The sequence below is a fragment of the Grammomys surdaster genome, unplaced genomic scaffold (assembly GCF_004785775.1).
Source record: "Grammomys surdaster isolate TR1022 unplaced genomic scaffold, NIH_TR_1.0 126660, whole genome shotgun sequence".
Classification (NCBI taxonomy): domain Eukaryota; kingdom Metazoa; phylum Chordata; class Mammalia; order Rodentia; family Muridae; genus Grammomys; species Grammomys surdaster.
In genome coordinates this window covers 1,457,476-1,478,087 of record NW_021621449.1, presented here as the reverse complement: position 1 = coordinate 1,478,087, position 20,612 = coordinate 1,457,476, and the positions used below count along the sequence as shown (strand labels likewise).

The window sequence follows — 20,612 nt, the reverse complement described above, 5'->3', positions numbered from 1 at the left end:
TCACTTCCGCCAACAGAGAAGATGCCCCTTCCTAACAGCTCCTACCACAGACAGCTGTACAGACAACTGTACAGACAGCTGTAAAAACTGGACCGTCTACCTCCGGGAAGAGCATGTTTTATGCTGTGCTTCCTGCCAGGTATCTCCACAGAAAACAGACCTGGACCTGCCTTTCCCCCCACCCCCACCCCCATCATGATCTCCTGCACAGTTGGGCACGAGAGCAGGCTCTCTGTTGGCATCACTTCTTGCCTAAATTTCCTTTTCTTGGACAATGACATTCTACTTGTCCCAGGGCTTCCAAGGAATAGACTAGAAACTGTTGCTGCTCTTAGCTAAACTGTGGGTTCTTCTTTCCCCCCCTTATCCCCCCTGGAGTCACCACCTATCACTAGATAGGAGAGAAAGGAGGATAAAGGAAGGGGAGCCTTAAATCTAATTTCCTGCTTCTTGTTTCTTCTTTGCACACAAGTGCTAATAAACCACAACCAACCCCATCTCCTGGGGCCCTAGCATTTATATACCTTCTGAAAAGTTCCCAGAATTCCAAATGTTATACACAACAGAGGTTGATGAAACCATGCCTCTGTTAGAGTATAAGGCAAATCTCATAGTCAGCTGCAAAGCAGCACCAGATCCCCACACCTAACTTTAAAATGAAAACATATTCTTATATTTTTGTGATTTTTTTTTCAAGAAACCAAAATTCTTCCAGAATCCTTCCTACAAGAAACCTTCTGGAAACAGACCTGAAAAGGGATTCTTTGGACACACGAGGATCCGTAATCTAATAGGCTCAACCCTGGAAGTCTCACGGGAAATGAAATAACAGCCTTCTGTTGCTTCTGAAATCCTGTGCTGTCAGCAGCAGGGCTGCATCATACCTCCCATCCGCTCCTGGGCAAATAGCAGACTCATTTATCCTGTGGGCTATTACATGAGGAACACAAGAGACGGGAACAGTGGAGAGGGGCCTGGTGCTGGGACCCATCTGCACTCCATCTTGCTGTCTCTAGCACACACCTCTCCATACTTGTGTCTATACAGAATGATCCAAAACTCCATCTTGAAATTATTGAGGACATGGAAGAAGATGTAGAATAAAGATTAGGTACTGTGGAAGCCCTCCTCAAGCCCTCAAGTGCTTATGCTTCACTTAGGAGACATCTAAGCATGGTGGTGTTTCCTCTGAGGTTAGATAAACTCCAGCACCCACCTGACTTCCCACCCTCCTAGCAAATGGCTCTCTTGCAGTCAGAACCTACACATGCCCACTTCTGCTTTCATATTGCTGTTCCCCATGGCCAGTATTCCTGGACTCATGTGTCCTGGGCTCTGTCTGTCCACAGTGACACTCCAGATACTGTCATTGCTTTTTGACATCTCTAAACACCATCTAAAGTGACCTTACTATTTTTTAAATGCATTTAGGAAGCAGAAAATTGTCATGTTTCTAACGCTCTGGCTCTTGGGACAGTGTCTGGGTCAGCGAATAGACTGCAGGCATCATCAATTTCACTTTCTCTTTCTATGGTTTCCTTTTCCCATAGAAGAGCGAGTTATGGCATCCTCAGAGGAGGCAGCAAGAGGAAGCAGGCACATCTGCTGCTCTGTCTGTCTCTCTAAGTACAGTGGTAGAAAAAGAACCCAAGGTTTTACAGATGCTAAGCAGTCGCTCACCACAGAATTACATCCCAAGTCCTCGCATAACTTTTCTTACGGTATTTTGTCTTAGTTGTTCCATTCTGCTGATGGTGACTATTAATCTCTCACTGTGCTGATACATAAAGTATACTTCATGATGTGTTTAAGTATGGAAAAACACATACAGACATACATAGGTACAGGGTCAGGACTTTTAGTGGTTGTGAAAATCTAATGAGGGTCTTGGAACACACCACCACGTTTCCTGAGGCAGAAAGGGATGGAGTTACTCAGACTCTTAATGAACAGATGTGAGTGATCCAGATGAGGTTAAGGCTATACTATGAATCCATCACACACGTGTCCATTCCCTCTTCTCTGCAGCATCTTCCCAGAACTGAGCTTTTGCTGGTGTGTTCCTATTCTTCCACCTGCAGGCTGTCTTGGGGCGACCCAGCCTAACCTAGAATTAAGATTCCTAACCCTGTGTTTCTGACCTGCTCACTTGCATTCTTCTGAAACTATTCTATTCCAGGGAGAGTTCCCTGTGTGCTCAGCATCCTTGTGGCTGGTCACAGTGCCTGGGTACTGCAGTCAGGGGCCCTACTATGTAGGACAGGAAAGAGGCTGAGGCTGAGAGGCCTCCCTGTCACTTTCTCTTTCTGTGGTTTCCTTTTCCCACAAAAGAGTGAGCACAGCCTCCTAAGAAGAGAAAACAGGAGAGAGAAGGCACACCTGCAGCTGAGTGTCTGAGTTCAGTGTCAGGAAAGGAACTCAGCTTCCTTTGAGTAGAGCCAAAACAACACAAAAAGAGACATAGTCATGGGGCAAGTGTATATTTAAAATTCCTCCCCCTCATTTTCTTCTTCAAACGAATCAGTCCCCACTTCTTCATAATCCTTCTCCAGGGCAGCCAGGTCCTCCCTGGCCTCAGAAAATTCTCCTTCTTCCATTCCCTCTCCAACATACCAATGTACAAAGGCCCGCTTGGCATACATGAGGTCAAACTTATGGTCAAGGCGGGCCCAGGCCTCTGCGATTGCTGTGGTGTTACTCAGCATGCAAACGGCTCGCTGGACTTTGGCCAGGTCCCCTCCTGGCACGACAGTAGGTGGCTGGTAGTTGATGCCCACCTGGGGAACAGAGAAAGAAGACAGGCCACAGAATGACACTCGAGTCCACCAAAGACAACGTCAGGACACCTGTTGGTAATAACCAATGTTGGCAAGACCTGGACATGGGCGTGGGGTGGGGCTGCAGGATGGAGCAGGAAAATGAGCAAGGAAATTGGGAACCTGGGCAGATCTAAAGGATGTATGCTGGGGGTGGGAATAAAAGTGAAGGGGAAGGGGTGAGCCTGAAATGTCAGTGCCATGTATCTGAGGCAGGAGGATCACAGGGGCTTAGAAACTAAAGGTTGGAGGAGAGATAAAGGATAGGCTAGGAAAAAGAGGAAATGTTAGTGGAAATTATCAAGTTGGCAGACGTAGCAAATGAGGCTGTGCCATGAAAGTGGGCTTCTCAGATGTTTATCTCAGGGGCAGGGAGCAAGAAACCCCTTCCCTGTTAGAGGCAGATCAGTTTCTAGAACTTGAAATATTACCATCAAGCTTATTGCTTTCAAGATGCTTATCTGATGCCCCTCTTAGTCTTTTTGCAATAATTTTAGGGAAGTTTCTCTGTCGGGGGTGAAGGGCTGTTTAAGAGGTCACAGGGAGAATCCAGAGCAATAAATTCAAGAGGTCCTTGGGGATGGTGTTACTGCTCAACAGGCCAGGTCTCTAGTAAACAGTGTTCTTGGGGGGAGGGAGCAGAAACACTGACCACAGAAGTCAAAGGTCACACACAAGCAAGTCAACCTCCCAAGAACTGCTAGCACATTGGGGGATGGGGAGGGAGGCTTCCCCATGGGGCTCCCACCCTAGAAATCGCCACACAAAAGCCCCAAACCAAAGCAGACCAAGAATTATAGGAAGCTGGACAGCATCTGTAGGACACTAGGAACTATGGCATTACCCAAAACTAACATATATCCCGGGCCAGTAGTGTGCTTAAATTGCCAGCCTCATAGATTCGCTGGTTTAAAACGTGTTTCCAGATGCGGCTGACTGTAAGGCACACGGCTGCTAAACAAGCAGCGGCCACAGGTGTGAGAGAGATATAGTTTGCCACACCATGTATTTTGCTTGTGTGACTCTGGCCAGCCTAGGCCTCTTTTCCCACCCACAGTGACATTATAGACCTGAGTCAAGTTGGGGACAAATATCAACAGGTGAGGCTTAACAATATGGATTCTGCTGGCTGGCACCTTCCCGAAAAGCAACTACTACCTAATTTATCTTTCCATATGGGACCTCAGAGCAAGCTTAAAATAGAGGAGAGGGGCATCCCCTCTGTGTTCATAACCCCACTCTCTCCATGTCTCTCTGTTTTTCTTCTTCCTTATCAGCTTATATTGTTATTTCAATTAAAAAAAAAAAAGTCCAGTGTAGACGACCTTGGCTGCTTTGGCAAGAATGGCCACACTGACACATAACCATAGGTAGCCTTTAGGAAGGAAAAGATGATGAGTGTCACAAGGAGTGGTGAACAGGAAACTGTGTCCCCTTGCTCTGCAGGAACAGCACAGCTCATAGAAGAGGAGAAAGTCAGGACTTAATGACTAACAGGATTCAGTCACATAAAGACTAGAAACTCCCTTCACGTTACTCTAAGCAGAATAAGGTGTACAAGGCAAATAGTTAACTTTTATCATATATTGGGAATATACATCTTCTGTTATAAGAAAAAATTATGCCTCTCTAGCAATTTGAATCATTTGATTGGCTCTAAAATTAAAATGTACCTAGAAGTGTAAAATATTCATTGAATTTTCTTTTAGGCAAATTAAAATGAATCGCAAGTCCTCAAGGCACTGAGATTCGGGTCCCTCAGCTTAAACACACACACACACACACACACACACACACACACACACACACACATATATATATATCAAGGATGGTTACTAATCATAAATAGCAGCAAGCAGCAAACTCTCTACTTTCTAAAGTGGCTTAAGCGACCATCCTTCAACAGCTGACCATCTCAGTCAAAGCTGAATGAAACCATTGTTGGATTTGCTTTAAGTCACCTTACTGCATTATCATAAAAGACCAGAAGCTCCCAAGATTTATTCTCTCCAATCCCCAGTAACTCCCTCTGCACCCCTGGTACTCTTCCCAATTCCAAATCATCAATCTCACCTTGAAGCCTGTGGGACACCAGTCAACAAACTGAATAGTTCTCTTGGTCTTGATGGCAGCAATGGCGACATTCACGTCCTTGGGTACCACGTCACCACGGTAGAGCATGCAGCAGGCCATGTATTTGCCATGACGTGGGTCACACTTCACCATCTGGCTGTTGGGCTCGAAGCAAGAGCTAGTTATCTCTGCCACAGACAGCTGCTCATGGTAGGCTTTCTCAGCAGAAATGATGGGGGCGTAAGTGACCAGTGGGAAGTGGATTCGGGGATAGGGTACCAGGTTGGTCTGGAACTCTGTCAGGTCCACATTGAGGGCTCCATCAAAGCGGAGAGAGGCAGTGATCGAGGACACAATCTGACTGATGAGGCGGTTGAGGTTGGTATAGGTGGGGCGCTCAATATCCAGGTTCCTGCGGCAGATGTCGTAGATGGCTTCGTTATCCACCATGAAAGCACAGTCAGAGTGTTCCAGGGTGGTGTGGGTGGTCAGGATGGAGTTGTAAGGTTCCACCACTGCTGTGGAGACCTGGGGTGCTGGGTAGATGGCAAATTCTAGCTTGGACTTCTTGCCATAATCAAGGGAAAGACGCTCCATCAGCAGAGAAGTGAAGCCAGAGCCTGTGCCCCCTCCGAAGCTGTGGAAGATGAGGAAGCCCTGCAAGCCGGAGCAGGCATCAGTCTGGAGGGAGCCAGAAACAAGGAGAAATTAGGAAGAGTCCTGGACATGGACACACACACACACTAAATGGAGAAAAATCCAGACAAACCCCCATTGTCTGCTATAATCCCATCCTCAGTATTTTAATATCAGAGAAATCATTATAGCCTATAGGGAATAAAACACACACAAAAAAAGGTTGTTAATGGCCAAACTGACAGACCACACATGCGTATGTACCTAAGGCTTGGCCTCCGAGCTGGCTGACCCAGGAGTAGGAAGTCTTAGAGTTGCCACGCAGTGACCTCGCCTTCTGAGAGCTCAAACCTTGCCTGATACCCTGTCCTTGTCATATGATTTTACGAGCACAGATGTCAACCTGCGCATCTCAACCTTGGAAAGGGCTCAGGGTACCAGTCTTAGAAATGTAAATGGAACTACGGTTTTATTTTTTTGTTTTCTGGGTTTTTTTTCCTTTTAAGATTTTTCAAGATTTTTTTTTAAAAGTGCTTTCAGGTTGACAAGTCACAGATGTGTGTATTTATGGGCTGCAATGGTGACGCTGTGGCTTTTGTGAACATCGTGGGATGACCCACACCAAGACAACCAACGAATCCATGAGTTCTCAACTTGTAAACAAGTCAGCCCCTTATTAACTTTTCCGAAGGCCCACTCCCCTTCAGCTACAGCCTCATCTTGGAGGGTTCTGTGATGGTTAATGAGATCACACCAGGTTCCCAGCAAGCACCTGATGTGTAGTGCGTTCCCAGCGTTGACTCCAGGAAGAACTAAGAGAATTCATAGACTCACAGAATCTTCCCCAGAGGCTGTGAGCTATGATCATTCAATCCAGTGGTTCTAAACTTTTGGGCACCATAAGTCTGCCAAGATTTCCTTCCCAACACACAGAAATGAGAGCTTTAAAAGACGCAGTGATGTGACCTGCAGCACAGCTTCGTAGTCAAGCCAACCTTTTCGGATCCGAACTCTGCACTCTCTACCGTGTGACCCAAGTGAAGACACCAAGCTGCTCCACCCCTCAACTCCTGTATCCATCAATTACAAAGAAAAGATCTCCCTTGTGTTAGAGAGTAAGCAAAGGCATGTAATTGGAACTTATAACGTATATGTAAGTACTCGAATACAAGAACTCACATCTCTTCCTCTCTTCTTCCAAACTAAAGCTTTACTCACTTATCTTTCTAACTTCAACCTCACATATGGCTGAAATCTTCCCATGATACCGCCATAGACTAGCAACAAATCAGGCTATAGGGCAGGCCAGGATACCCAGGCCTGAGAGGTATACTGTCCCTGTGGATGTCCCTTCTGAGATATGAACAGAGGACTAGGGGGACAGCCAGCAGTACAACATGTTCCTGGCATGATGAGGCCCTGGATTTGAACCTCAGCACCAATAAAAAAATAAAAAAATAAAAATAAAAAATAAACCTCCAGGACTGATTAGCTCTAGAAGTCAGCCAGATGATGATGTCTCGATCTATCATGTCACCTGAGACCATGCCCGACTAGACTTGCTCCGCCCTGCCCCACCGAGCTTACCAGTTTCCGGATTCGGTCCAACACCAGATCGATGCTCTCCTTGCCCACCGTATAGTGTCCGCGGGCATAATTGTTAGCTGCATCCTCCTTTCCTGTGATCAGCTGCTCAGGATGGAAGAGCTGGCGGTAGGTTCCTGCCCGCACCTCATCTGTCAAGAGACAGAACAATCAGATCCTGGTTTCCAGGTGAGACATTCTATCCCTCTCGTCTGAGTCTGAGACACCCCTGAAGTAAGGCTAGCCCACCCTAGAACAAGTCTGTAAATGACTGAGGGATCCTGGGTAACAAGGGTACTAGCCACGCCTGGGGCCCTGAGCCAAGCTAAAGTGGAGGAGGAGACATGGAAGAGCAGATACCACTCTTCAAACACCAAAACCATCCTCTTCTCCTTCCTCCACCTGGATCTGGATCCTCAGAGAGCATGGGGACCCTGTCCTGAGAAAGCCAGAATCCATCTGTATGGTTTTCTGTGACTGCAGAGTTACACCATACCCACGAGGCCAGATGGCAGCTCACAGAACCAGAAACCTATACTTTAGGAAATGGCCTGTGTGTGAGGTTTCTAATTGTTTCTAAAACTGTTTGTGTTTTAAGCTCCCTGCAATCAGTAACAATGCCGTTGGCCATTTCTGTCTGTCTCGGCAGGCTTAGGGGGCACTTTGTTCTGCACAAATCAGCAGAGACACTTTTGATCCCTAACCTTAGCTCCCCAAGGAGCTAAGAGAGGTCACATGGAGGATGAGTTGGCTCACTCATACCTTTCAGCTCATCTCGCTCTCAGAAGCCAAAGGCTCTGTACTTTGCTGTTTCCAGCAGAAGGCTCTTGGCCAGTTCTCACCTACTACAGTAGGTTCCAGGTCCACCATGACAGCCCGGGGCACGTGCTTTCCATTGCCAGTCTCACTGAAAAAGGTGGTAAAGGAGTCGTCATCGTTGATCTTGCTGGCCTGAGTGCCAAAGGTCCCATCCGCCTGGATGCCGTGCTCCAAGCAGAAGAGCTCCCAGCAGGCATTGCCAATCTGAACTCCGGCTTGACCCACATGGACCGATATGCATTCCCTCTGTGGAAACAAGGCACATCAAGGTCAGAGAACTCAAGACCCTGGCCACGGACTGAGGCCTGTCTCTTCCTCACATTCAATGTGTAGGGTGCTGAAGCCTACATCAGGGTACACCACCCCACAAACAGGATGTGTCTGGGGTTCCAGGTGCCTGGCACTGCTATGTCTTGCACAAGACATGGTCCCAAAGAAGTCAGTTGTTCTAAGTCTTGCCTGCTCTACAGCTTGTTCTCCAAGGCTATTCCCTCATACCCAGTACTGATGAAGAAAAAGACAGCAGAACTAACTTTAACCTCACACTGCCCTTCAGAGACAGCACGCACATGGGTGTGCACACAGAGCCTCAGACTATCACAGGGTAGCCACCATTTGCACAGTGTTATGACAAAAGCAGAAATATATCATCAAGGTTAAGTTAGGCTCTTCCTGAATGCTGAGTAATTAGAAACATTTTTGGAGCCACCATTGCTCGTTGCTTAGGTCAGGCCAAGTGGTAAGTAAACCTCACCTCTTGAGTGCCCTTCTTCTATCTGTATTACTCTGATTTGAAGCCTCAACTGTCTAATCGATCCTAGCATTATCACCTAAAAATAAGAGGGGTGTGTGTGTGTGTGTGTGTGTCTTCAGTTTCCTTCCAAAATTTTTCCTGGGAAAAACAGACTTGCCCTTCACCCATTCCCAGCCTGTGAGAAGGAGTGGCCCTCATGGGGTGACCGTGTACTGTGATACCTGCCAGAACCCAGTAGCAAAACATGTGCCTGGTCTGTAGGTTTCTATTCTTATCCATGACCTGATGTGGCACTTTCCAGCTCTGGGTAACCCAAGCCAGGAGGATGAGCCTCCAAAGAGCATGGCTGGTCACAGAAACAAGCAGTGTCGGCATCAAAGTTCAGACTCCTGGGAACTTAGAAGCCTCTCTGGACATAGAGGCAGAACAGATGCCCTCACTCTCTCCAAGGGCCAGAGATCTCAGGACCTGTTGCTCCCTGGTTCGGTTCTGCAGCTGAGTCCCTAGTCTCCTTCCCCTAGCCCATCACTCTGCTAGCCCTTGCCCCAGGAAGTGCGCAGGCGTTCAGTCATCAATATGGAAGACGGTGCTGCAGGCTTCACCCAGCAGTACTTCCCAATGCCCACCAAGGCATTGCCCACATTCCGGGTTCACAGCTAACCACCTCAATTTATTTGCTGTGTTGTATGTACTTGGTTAAGTCACTTCACCTCTCCTCATCTGAAAATGACCATGTAGCCATGATTGCCGCCGTTGGCTTTATCATAGTCACCATTATGGCGCCATCTTGGAGCTTCTCTTCCACCTGCTGGGAGCAGGTAGAGAGTCTGAGCACGCAGGCTCCCATTCTTCCTCCCTTTGTTGCAGAGCTGTTTGCTATTTCCGTCTCAGGACTTCACTCAGGACTAAGGAAAGCACATCCTATACCAACCAAGCAACTGCCCCACACTGGGCATGTTAAGATTGACACAAAACTACACCACACACTCAGCAAGGACCTGAGGCCTCTCAGGAAGGCACAAACACTGCAGGAGCAATGGGCAGGCCCACGTAGGACCTGATCCTGGATCTCTTCTTCCTCTTCCTCCTCCTTCTCTTCCTCCTCCTCCTCTTCCTTCTCTTCTTCCTCTTCTTTCTACTCCTCCTCCTCCTCCACATTGCAGTATCATCAGTGGCCCCAATCATCAGTTTTCTGAAATTTGTCCCTTCATGTCACCATTGTATGCCAACCACCCCCACAGTTTATTGAGGGTGCTGCCTGGTTTCCAGTCAGCTGACTTTCCTTCTTGAACATTCTAGGCACTTTCCAGGGAGGATGGAGGGCTTTCTCAAGAAAACAAAAATAAATCACCGGAAGAAGAGCAGAGGATAGAAGTGAGCTGCAACCACCAACATGCAATGCAGCGCTGTCTGGTCTCTCTGATGCCCTCCTCAATCTTTTATTTATGAATAAATATCTTTACAGAGTAAAAACCAAAAGAGAAGACATCTTGAGAAAACCTCATTTGTCTCCACTCAGGCTGTCCTTTTCACTCCACCACAGAGAGCTCTTGTGCTCACAGGGTGGGCAAGCGAAAATTTCAAAGTTACGTAAAGAGAGCTTGGCTACCACACACAAGGTTCTGGGCTTGATCTCTGTTTCCTGTTTGGAATCTTGCGAGGCAAGCTCACACTGGGTTTGCAATGCGCTATATGCAGCCACCCCTAAGGCACCAGAAGTTCGGACTAAAGCGGGGCAAGAGGTTGTGGGATGCAAAGGGTAGCGTTCAGATGTAAGTGACATTACAAGGACGTTTCATGGAACCCTGTGGTCTATGAACATCCTCAGGATTCCATGAGGGTCCTATAGTTTGTTTGGGTCTGGAGTGTCTTCCACAGGGGCCCCTGTTAAAAGCCTGACCCACAGTGTCTGGCACTATTAAGAAGTAGAGGACCCTAAGAGGTGGAGCCCAGCAGTATGTGATTGGGTTCTCAGGGACATACTGTCATGAGACTATAGAACCCCCAGCCTCTCCCTCGGTTTCTCTTTCGATCCTTAGCCATCAAGTATGTGATTCATCACTTGCTTCTACCTATGTCTCTTCACCTCAGGCCAAGAACCACTAGGGACAACCAAGCACACAATGAAACCTCTAAAACCAAGCCAAAATCAACCTCTCACATCATAAGTAGGTAACCTTGGGGCTTGTTACCCAGGCAGAAGCTGGCACAGGCAACGAGTGGCCTTCTTTACACTGTCTGCCCAGCCACCCTCTTCCCACACGAAGCTCTACAGATGAGCACGGAAGACCGGTGTGACACCCTAGGGAGGCCAATCTTCACACCCGTAAAAGGTCACCAGTCTGCTATGCCAGGGATGAGATGTAAGTACAGAACACTCAGCAGATATGGTCTGGCCTCTGTGGATCACCTAATGATTCCTTCTCTATTGCTGGGAGATAAAACAGAGGCACAGAGATGTAAAGGTTAGCCTGAAAATTCACAACAGGGCAGCAAAAAAAGCCTGGCCCAGAACCTGGGGCTTGTGAGTCCAGCCTGAGCTCTCTCTGTCCTTTGCACCCGACAACCTCCAGCTCACTCTTGCTGCCAATTTCCAGAGCCTTGGGATATGGCTCATCTACCTCAGTACCAGCCTGGGAGAGGACATCAAATCCAAACTCACCAGGCCAAATTCCAAATAGGAAATGCTCTCTGTACAGAAACATAGGGAGAGAATTGGGGACCAATCTCTTTAAAACTGAGTCATCTTCTGCTACCAGGAGGCTGTTCCTCCGGATAAGCTGAGCAGCCAGAGATGGGCACAAAGGTAAGCTAAGTCAGCAAGGATATTTCAGTCTTATGTGGCTCCAAACTCATATCTCAGGTTCCCCCTCGGTAGCCAGAGCTCCTGGTCCCCTCCTCCCCCCATTCTATTTTGAATTGGTGTCTCTGGAGCACTGTTCTTCTGGGTCCCTGTAAGAGAAGGCTGTGCATGCTGCCAGAGCCTCTGAACTCAACAATCCAGGATGGGACATGCCTCAATAACCTGATAGGCCAGAACACCTGCAAAGGTTCGTCCCAGTGTGATGAGCACTGTGGCTGCAAGAAGATTCTCAAGGGCAGTGTGCTGGCACCTATTGTGTTTTCAGCATTCCAGTTGCATGCCACTCCCTACAGGCAGGAAGTAACCACAGACCAGCTTGGGGTCCCTGCTGTGTTAGCCCCTAATAGTCTCTTGGTTTATCACACAGCGTTCAGTCATGATGGCTGCTTCTTCAAATGTCTGTCTTTTCCTGATATAGAGACTAAAGGCCATGAGCAAGCAACTATCCAAGCACAGTGCTTGGACATAGCAGAGAGGTGCGGAGTAAGAGCCCTCTGTGGCTCATTTGACATGGAGAGCAGGCAGAGCCCAAGAACACATAGATACAGCTCTCGGGAGTTAAAGAAGGAAACCACACTGCTGGCCTGCTTTGCTGAAGGAATATAGACAGGCTCCTGATGAATTTAGACAGGCTTGGGGGATGTTTATGTACGATTAGGAATATGAGCAAGAGAATTTAGGACATGTCCCACAACTGCCAGTGTATATGGAGCATGAGGTCATGAAGGGCAGAGCTGGTGGGACAGCTTCGTCCCCTCTGCCCATCCTCCATAAAAAGTAGATCGGTCACGGAAAATATTCTAGAGCTCCACAGCCTCTCAGAGTCTACTGCAAGAAACCCTTGCGTGGATCCTGTTTAATGTATTTCCTTAGTATCGTCAGTCCCATTGGCTCTGTTCTCAGAAGACTAAAATAAGCTACGCAATTCTCCTCGGGGGAAGAATGCTCTGACTCTCTCAACATCAGTTCAAGACCAGTGACACACCTCAGTGGTAGAGCAATTGCAACCATGTTTAAGACCCTGGTCTGAGTCGGCCTTGGTGGCTGACACCTTTGATCCCAGAACCCTACAGGCAGAGGTAGGCAGACCTCTGAGTTCAAGGCCAGCCTGGTCTACAAGGTGAGTTCGGGGACAGCCAAGGGCTACACAGAGAAACCCTGTGCTAAAGAGGGAAAAAAAAAAGTCAGTTCAAGGTTTCACAAAAAATTAAGAGTGGGGCCGGGCGGTGGTGGCGCACGCTTTTAATCCCAGCACTTGGGAGGCAGAGGCAGGCGGATTTCTGAGTTCGAGAGTTCAAGACTAGCCTGGTCTACAGAGTGAGTTCCAGGACAGCCAGGGCTACACAGAGAAACCCTGTCTCAAAAAAAAAAAAAAAAAAAAATAAGAGTGGAATATTTCTCTAGGAAAGTAGTGACTCGGACCAGCCTCAGGAAGTGTGTGAAGGACTGAGACAGGTCCATTCTTTCCTGGCCACCTGTGCTCAGTTGCTATGCAGGCATTCTCTGGAAGCCTCTTCAAACAGTATTAGAAATAACGCAGTGCTAATTCTAATGTTAAGCTAGAGGGGAAATCACATGTATTTTAGGACCTCGGTCACAAAGCTGGCAAGCAGAGCCATAGTGTTCCGGAGCGATAATTAAAGAAAGAACAAACATGACTCATCAAAGATGGCGTTATCTCTGTCCAGATCCTTCAATTAGCGTGTGTTTGGGATCACCGACAAGAGAGAAAAGCTAACAGATGAGCAACAGCCAGAACAGAGCTGATCTAAATGAGCATCAGCGGGAGAAGGCCGCTCAGGGGAGGGGCTCGGGTAATATAGGCAGCAATAGTGCTGATGTTAGGACTTGGGATGCAGATTCTGGCCCAAGAGACCCTGTGGTATCAAAGGCCCTTGGGCTCCAGCTGACTGGCAGAGACAGGACAGGCTAGGTCAGGTTCCGGTGTGATGCCCATGTTGTCTACTGCACTTTTTCATGATCCTTTAGGAGACAGGAAATGCCTATCACGGAGGCCACATCATTGTCAGCTCCCCCAAGCAACCCAAGGAAAAGTGAACAGTTGGTCCGCTTCCTTCCTCAAATGATACCACATCCTCCTACTCTCCCTATCACTGACCTGGCTCACAGCCACTTCTTCCTCAAAGTTATTAGCTTTCATCCTTTGAAAGGGCACCTAGGAGCCCCTTCACCAAGGACGACCGATGGTCAGCAAACATTTGAAAATAGCATCAATGCCCCCACCCCTCCCTCAGCTGATTTCTATTCAAGACTCACTCAACAGCTCATCCACACCGTGTTAATCAAGGACCCATCACTCAGGAGCAGGTCCCCAAGTATCCTGTGGAGAGAAACCTTCTGGGAAGGGAGCGATGGCTGTAACCCCCACAGTGCCCATGGCCACAATGGCCATCTATGTACTCTGCACAGTGCAGTCACATGGTACAGCTGAATGATGCCAGGGGACACCAGACAGGCCAATGACTCTAGCCCTATCCCCAGACACACTGCTTTCCCCTCTACAAGTGTATGTGATCTGTCACCATTTGATGTCAATTTCTATCTGATGCAGCCAGTGTTCCTCAAAGCTAAGGACTGGACTTCAAGGGTCATGCTAAAGATGCCCCCATCCCCACATGACCTTTATCAAAACTCTCTGGTTCCTGAACCATTGACATGGGTTCAGCTTAGGGTACCTGGCCAGGAACCTTCCTATTTTCCCCCAAACTAAGTATTATAGTCACATTCTCAGGGGCTGCTTGCTGGAAGAGCACAGATAGCAGCCGGGATGCTTGCGGGATGGGACCGTCCTGCTGATCTGATGGCTCAGAAGGGAGGCTTTGCTTTGAAGAGTGTGTAATTTGAGTATCCAATGTGGAACCACTCAAAGACATTGGTGGATGGAGTGACATGCATCCCATATGATAAGGGAAGAAAGCCAGCAAATCACAAAAGAAATTGTGCCCAGCTGCCTCGTGACTGGAGAATGACCTCCCTGGAAATGTGTGGGGACTAGTTACATGTTTCTTACCCCACGAAAAGTAGAAATGACAAAACTGATTCTGCTTAACTTCCAAGGAGGCCTCCCTGACCCCTGACTCCTGACCCCTGTCTCATGTAGAAGAAGGGACGTGGAGGCCAGGCCAGCTGCCTGAAACTTGACCCACCGGAAGAAGCGAAGACACCTGGAAGGACAGAATTCTAGAGATCAAGGTTTACAAACTGATTGTTCTAGTCTTTCAGGAAAGAGTCAGGGTCTGGGGATGTGGCTCAAAGGTAGCACAGCTGCCCAGTGTGCAAGACTGGGCCCCAAGATTCTACCCCTGACCCCACCCCCACTGTAAAAAAAAGAGAAGAAGAAAAAGATCGAGTCTCCCATCTGCTCAGGAGGCTGGGGGGGTGAAAAACACAAGTTTAAGGGAAGCCTGGGCAACAGAATAAGACCCGTGTCAAAGTAAAAAATAAAGAAGGAGGGAAGGAAGGAGGTAAAAAGAAAAAAATCACTAAGAGTTTCTGTGAATGGGAAATGTTGCCCATCAAGACAGTGCTGAGCATACAAAGACTGTTCTCAGTACACGAAGCTCAGGGCTTCGTGATACAGAGATGGGCTCTTCTCAAGACGTTTGACCATTTTCAGAAACCTCTTGAGCCTTGCTGTTTTGACATGGTATACTCGGAACACAGTGGCATTTGCCCAAGGGCTGGAGCTCTCTGTCCCCTTCTCCAAGCATCTCTCAGGCTCTACTCTGAGTCTGTAAATATTCAGATCAGAGTTAGAGTATGGAGGTGAGCGATCGCTTTGGAACTTTTAAAGCAATAGCTATGCACTGAGTACTGTAGATGTTAACTATTCGTTTTCTACGATATGTGGCCGACAAACAGTAAGTCTAATAATAAGTGAGACCAAAGAGATGGTTCAGCAGGTGAAAGCACTTGCGAAACAAGTCTAGTGACTGGAGTTTGGTCACCTCCACAGTGTAGGGAGAACACTGATGTGTAAAGATCTGCACACAAGCACACATGCACATCAACACACACACACGAACATATACTAAATAAAACTTTGAATTCTTTTTCCTGGATGTGTTAGCACACACCTTTAATCCCAGCACATAGGAGTCTGAGGCAGGTTGATCTCTGTGAGTTCGAGGCCACCCTGGGCTACAACATGAGTTCTAGCCCAGCAGTGATACCTAGTGAGTACCTGCCTTTAAACAAAGAATTAATGCTTGATCATGGCAAGTAAGTGAAGTTGGATGATGAAGCTGGAAGAGTAACGCTCACTCACCTTTCATATGTGTGTGTATGTATATGTTTGTATATAATTAAATACGAATTTATATCACTCTATACCCAAAGAGCCTAAAAATAATAAAAATCTATGCAGAGCCTTGGAAGTTTGAAGTAAGCCCTCTTTGTTCTGTAGATGTGAAAAGCCAGTCCAGAGAAGTTTAATGACCTTCCCAAAGTGACACAGCTAGCTGCACAGCCACATGCCTGAATCTGAACTTCAGCTCTGCTCTCCTCCTATGGTCCCACACCGGGGACCTGAGCAGAAGTGGCTTCCTCTGGTCACTCTTTCCTGCGCTGCCAAATTCTTCAAGCTCCAGGTGTGTCTGGGAGCATGCTCTGGGGAGTGATATGATAGGCTTAGAGGGAGGGCTGACAGAAGAGCCAGCGCCAGAAAGTCTTGGGCACTCTCCCAAATGAACAGCCAGAGGGGAGGAGGAAGGGTGGCAGGAGGAGGGGGAAAGAGGAGGGAGGAGGGGAAGGGGGAGGGAGAAAAGGGGTGGGGAGGAGAGAAGGAAAGTTCTGGCCTGGCTGTTCTGTCACTGACACCGGAGCGAGTGGCTCAGAGAACCTGACCTTGGTCTGTGAGATACTCTTATTCTGCTCCCCCCCCCCCCAACGTTTCTGTCCCACTTCACTGCGAACACACTAGGGCTTCCTGGCGTAGGGGGACAGGGGTGGGGAGGGCGATGACTGAGGCCAACGTTAGTCCCCACAGCCCCTGGAGCTTCCCAGGGGCTTCTGCCGAGCTGTAATGCTTGGAGGGTCTCTGGCTATGAAGGTAGCAGCCGCTAGTGGAGACAGCAACTAGTGAAGAAGAGTTGCAGCCTTGAAGCCAGGAAAGGAAATTAAATTAAATGGTCCCCTGGTCTCCGGGGAGTCCCAAAGTCTATCTGACTTTGACCGCTGGGAAAGGTGAGGCGCTGCTCAGTGCCAGGCGCCTGCGAAGCTGGTTTGGACCCAGCTCGAATTGAGAGTGCCCCAAACCCAAGCCGATGGCCAGAGAGCCAGCACCGGTGACAGGCACCTGAGAAGCTTCTTGGGTCCACAGCACCCAGCTCAAATTGAAGTTGCCCTCAACCCAAGCTGATGGCCAATGGCCTTATGATGAGGTTGGAGAATGATCCCAGTCTCCTAGTCTGGAACGTGTCACTTTTGATTCGGTTTGGAGACGACTCCCCCAGCCATCCCGGTCCAGACCACCTCTCCAGAATCCCTCGGCATCCCACTTCTTCTCACTCTGATCCACGAGTGGCTGTCCCCCAGATTCCTACTTGTCTCTCCCCGAGCTCTCCAGGTTCGCCCTCCTCTCATTAGCGAGCGAGCGCAGATCTCTCTTAGGTTCCTTTACCCTGCTCTCTACATTCTCCACAATATATAAGGTACCTGACAACTAGCTGTTTCCCACCCTTGACCCTGAACTGACCCACAGCCTCTCCAGGAGACTTGATGCCCAGAAGATCCAAAGCCACCCCACAGCTACCCCGTGGCCCCGCAGCTCTCTACCCGGCGCAGGGCACCTGCGCGCGTCCCTGGCCAGCCCGGGCGGGTGGGGAAGTCTCACCATCGTGGCCGCTCTCTTCGCCCGCTCGCCTCCCAGCTGGGCCTGCCCACCCCAACTGCTCCAGATACCGCCGCCTCCGCGGTTGTGACACACTACGAGGGAGGGGGCCTGAGACAGACATGCTGGGCCAGCAGTTGCCCTGCAGCATCACAGTGCCCGTGGAGGGGAGGGACCTGCGTAGGTCACAATGGCACTTCTCCTCCCACCAGCGGCTCCCTAGTCCAGCCTGGCTGCTTCTCATGCCTGGTGCTGCTGCTGAGTTCCTGCGCCTTGCAATCGGGGAAGCAGCCCTGTGACCGCGACACACGTGTGCCTACAATCCCCGCATCCACTCCGAGGCCACTGGAAAGCAGTGGAAAAATACTCCAAAACAAATGCTTGTTTCTCCCCCTAATGTTCATAGTCGTCCTGCTGCCAGCACTGGCTAGGGTGGTAGGAAGACGCTGTTCTGTTAGCCAGAGTCACCTCGGCCCAGGTCAGCCTGCAGGATCAGACCAGCCCCGGGTCAGAGCCCAAACGTCTGCTTCCACCACTGTCTGCCTGTACTGGAGAAGTCAGTACGAAGGCAAATATATGCATTCGCAGCAAGTCCTCCATAAAGGATTCAGGAATTCAGCGCTGTTTTAAATACTATCAGAGAGAATTTCTCTCCTCTCCATGATTCTCAAGTCTCTCCTCCTGAGCCACTCCTACAAGTACCCTTCCTACTTAATCCACAAATATGTCATTCTGCAAGAAGTCCAGAACATAAGGGTTCTCACTTCCTCTCCCCTGTTAGGATCTCCTCTTTGTGGCCACGGATGACACTGAAGAGCAAGGGACTTACTCACTCTCTACCTAGTTGGGTGGGGGTAAGGGGATTGCCTGGCCGGTAGCCCTGGATGTCCTGGAATTTGCTTTGTAAACCAGGCTGGCCTCGAACTCACAGAGATCCACCTGCCTCTGCTTCCCAAAGTGTGTGCCACCATGCCCAGCTTACATGCCTCTTCAGTTGTCCACATTACTAACTGGCTCCACAAGTCCCTTTGTCTCCACGCCGGTGGGGGCTGGATGATTCTTACGCCTGAACCTCAACACGGAATTCCCTACCAAGGGCCACTTCATACTTAAGAGATGTAACCCAGCCTTTCTTCTCTCCCTCTTTTCTCTGGCAACTGCCCACCACACAAGTCACTGTGGGAAATCTAGAGTTCTTCAAGATGCAGGGGGAGCTGCTGTGGCCAGATGTGCCTCTGTGTCCAAACATAGATGAAGACACATCTTACCTTCTGGGCTCAGGAACCAGCGGAGTAAAATTTATCTAGGTAGTAGTTTATTCTGTTGGCCCGCCATATATTTGTCTATGAGTTTCTTGAGGATAGGATACTTGTTTTAATTATCTTTGCATGTGAGAAAGTACTGAACACACTTCCCACTGATACACAGCCTCCAAGCTGAAACTGCCTACCCCAACGGCTCCAGATAAGCCACCTCCACTGCTGCAACACACCATGAAGAGTTCTGGGGACAGAAGCGTGGGGCCAGCAGTTCCCTGTAGCATCGCAGTGCCACAGAGAGGAAGGACCCAGGCAGGTCACAATCTTATAACGTGATAGCTTAAAAATGGAGACTCAGTCAGGTCGCGGTGGATGCCTTTAATTCCAGCAGAGGCAGAGGCAGGCAGATCTCTGTGAGTTTGAGGCCAGCCTGGTCTACAGAGTGAGTTCCAGGACAGCCAGGGCTCCACAGAGAAACCCTGTCTCGAAAAACCAAAAACAATAAAATAAAACAAAAATGGAGACAGTTAAATTGTGTCAAACATGGCAAATGCTCAATAAAGAATGGTTACTATTATTAGTTCCACGATTTATTTCTCTTCCTATGGCATATTCTATCACTTTTCCCATTCATTTATTACTTACCATTTTATATGCTTTGGATTACAGGTTGTGTGTACTGGTGTTTCGACATGCCTATAAGATTGCAACACCTGTGTTATGTTGTTCAGTGTACTGCCTGCCCCAGCAGGGCTCAGACAATACACCTGAATAAGTTAGTTTTTCATGTCTTCTTTGTAAGTCATCAAATATATTATGAACAGGCTCTTAATGTCTCAGTAAAAAGTTAGTGATACTGGTCACAGTGATGACATTCAATTGCATCTTATATTGGTGATATCCTTGAATATCTCATCCCTATGATGAGCCATGGCTATACTACAAGTGCTAACCCTTTTGGTTCCAGAGGGAACAAAAGGAGTGTTTACTGTCATTTATGGAACTGTTAGCATCTCCCTCACCCCCAGTTTCTGAAGTCCTAATCCCCAGTGGGGTGTATTTGGAGATAGGGCCTTTAGATTAGGGAGAAGACCCTAGGGCTGAAGAGATGGCTCAACTCTGAAAACCACTTGTTATTTAGGAAGAGAACCAGAGTTCAATTCCCAGCACCCACATGGCAGCACTTAACACTGTGTCACTCCAATTCCAGAGGCTCTGAATCCCTCTTCTGGACTGCTCAGGCACCATATGCATGTGGTACAGAGACATACATGCAGACTGCAGGCAAAACATCCATACACATAGCCCGGCAGTGGCGGTGCAGGCCTTTGATCCCAGCACTTGGGAGGTAGAGGCAAGTGGATCTCTATGAGTTCAAGACCAACCTGATCTGTAGAAAACAACAAAAACAAACAAACAAACAAAAAACAAAAAATCCATACACATAAAATAAGACCCTGTGGGTTGTACTGCAGCCAAGGACCATATTGACTCAGGTGGCCTGCGCTGCCTCCTGAGGCTATGGTGATGTCTGTGCCCACGCTGCTGCCTAGGACTATGGCCCCATGATGCCTGGGTCCATGGCCCTACTACAGATGGGGGTGGTATTTGTGGTTCATGCCATGGACAGAAACCATGTGGAGGCCCGTGAACCATACTCCTGCCAGCTGTGAAGAGCGAGGAAGCTACTTTCGCTGTGACATTGCTGACTGCAGACACATGGTTGAGAGGGAGGGACATGGAAGGCTTCTGTGACAACCCCATCACCAAAAAAGTAGCAGCCTAGACAGGAAGCCATCAAAAAGAACTCTTTAAAAGTGTAATTGATGGCTTCTGGCAGGGGTGCGGGGGAGGAAGGACTCTGTTCTATATATAAGGGCCAGGCCACTGAAAGTTTGACCATGCTCCCGTAATTATATAGATAACACAATTGGACTTCGGTTTGGTTTTTTTTTTT

At 48.5% G+C, this 20,612-nt stretch overlaps 1 protein-coding gene across 1 annotated transcript; it reads right to left on the bottom strand.

Annotated features, from left to right (window-relative positions):
- Positions 1-2,464: 2,464 nt before the first annotated feature.
- On the bottom strand, positions 2,465-17,421 carry Tuba8 (tubulin alpha 8). Its single transcript, XM_028761120.1, has 5 exons — positions 17,400-17,421; positions 7,952-8,174; positions 7,113-7,261; positions 4,890-5,570; positions 2,465-2,777 (listed from the first exon to the last, which is right to left on the bottom strand). Exons 1-5 carry the CDS (start codon positions 17,400-17,402, stop codon positions 2,484-2,486), a joined length of 1,350 nt encoding a protein of 449 aa, XP_028616953.1. The 5' UTR covers positions 17,403-17,421; the 3' UTR covers positions 2,465-2,483.
- Between the last annotated feature and the right edge of the window lie 3,191 nt (positions 17,422-20,612).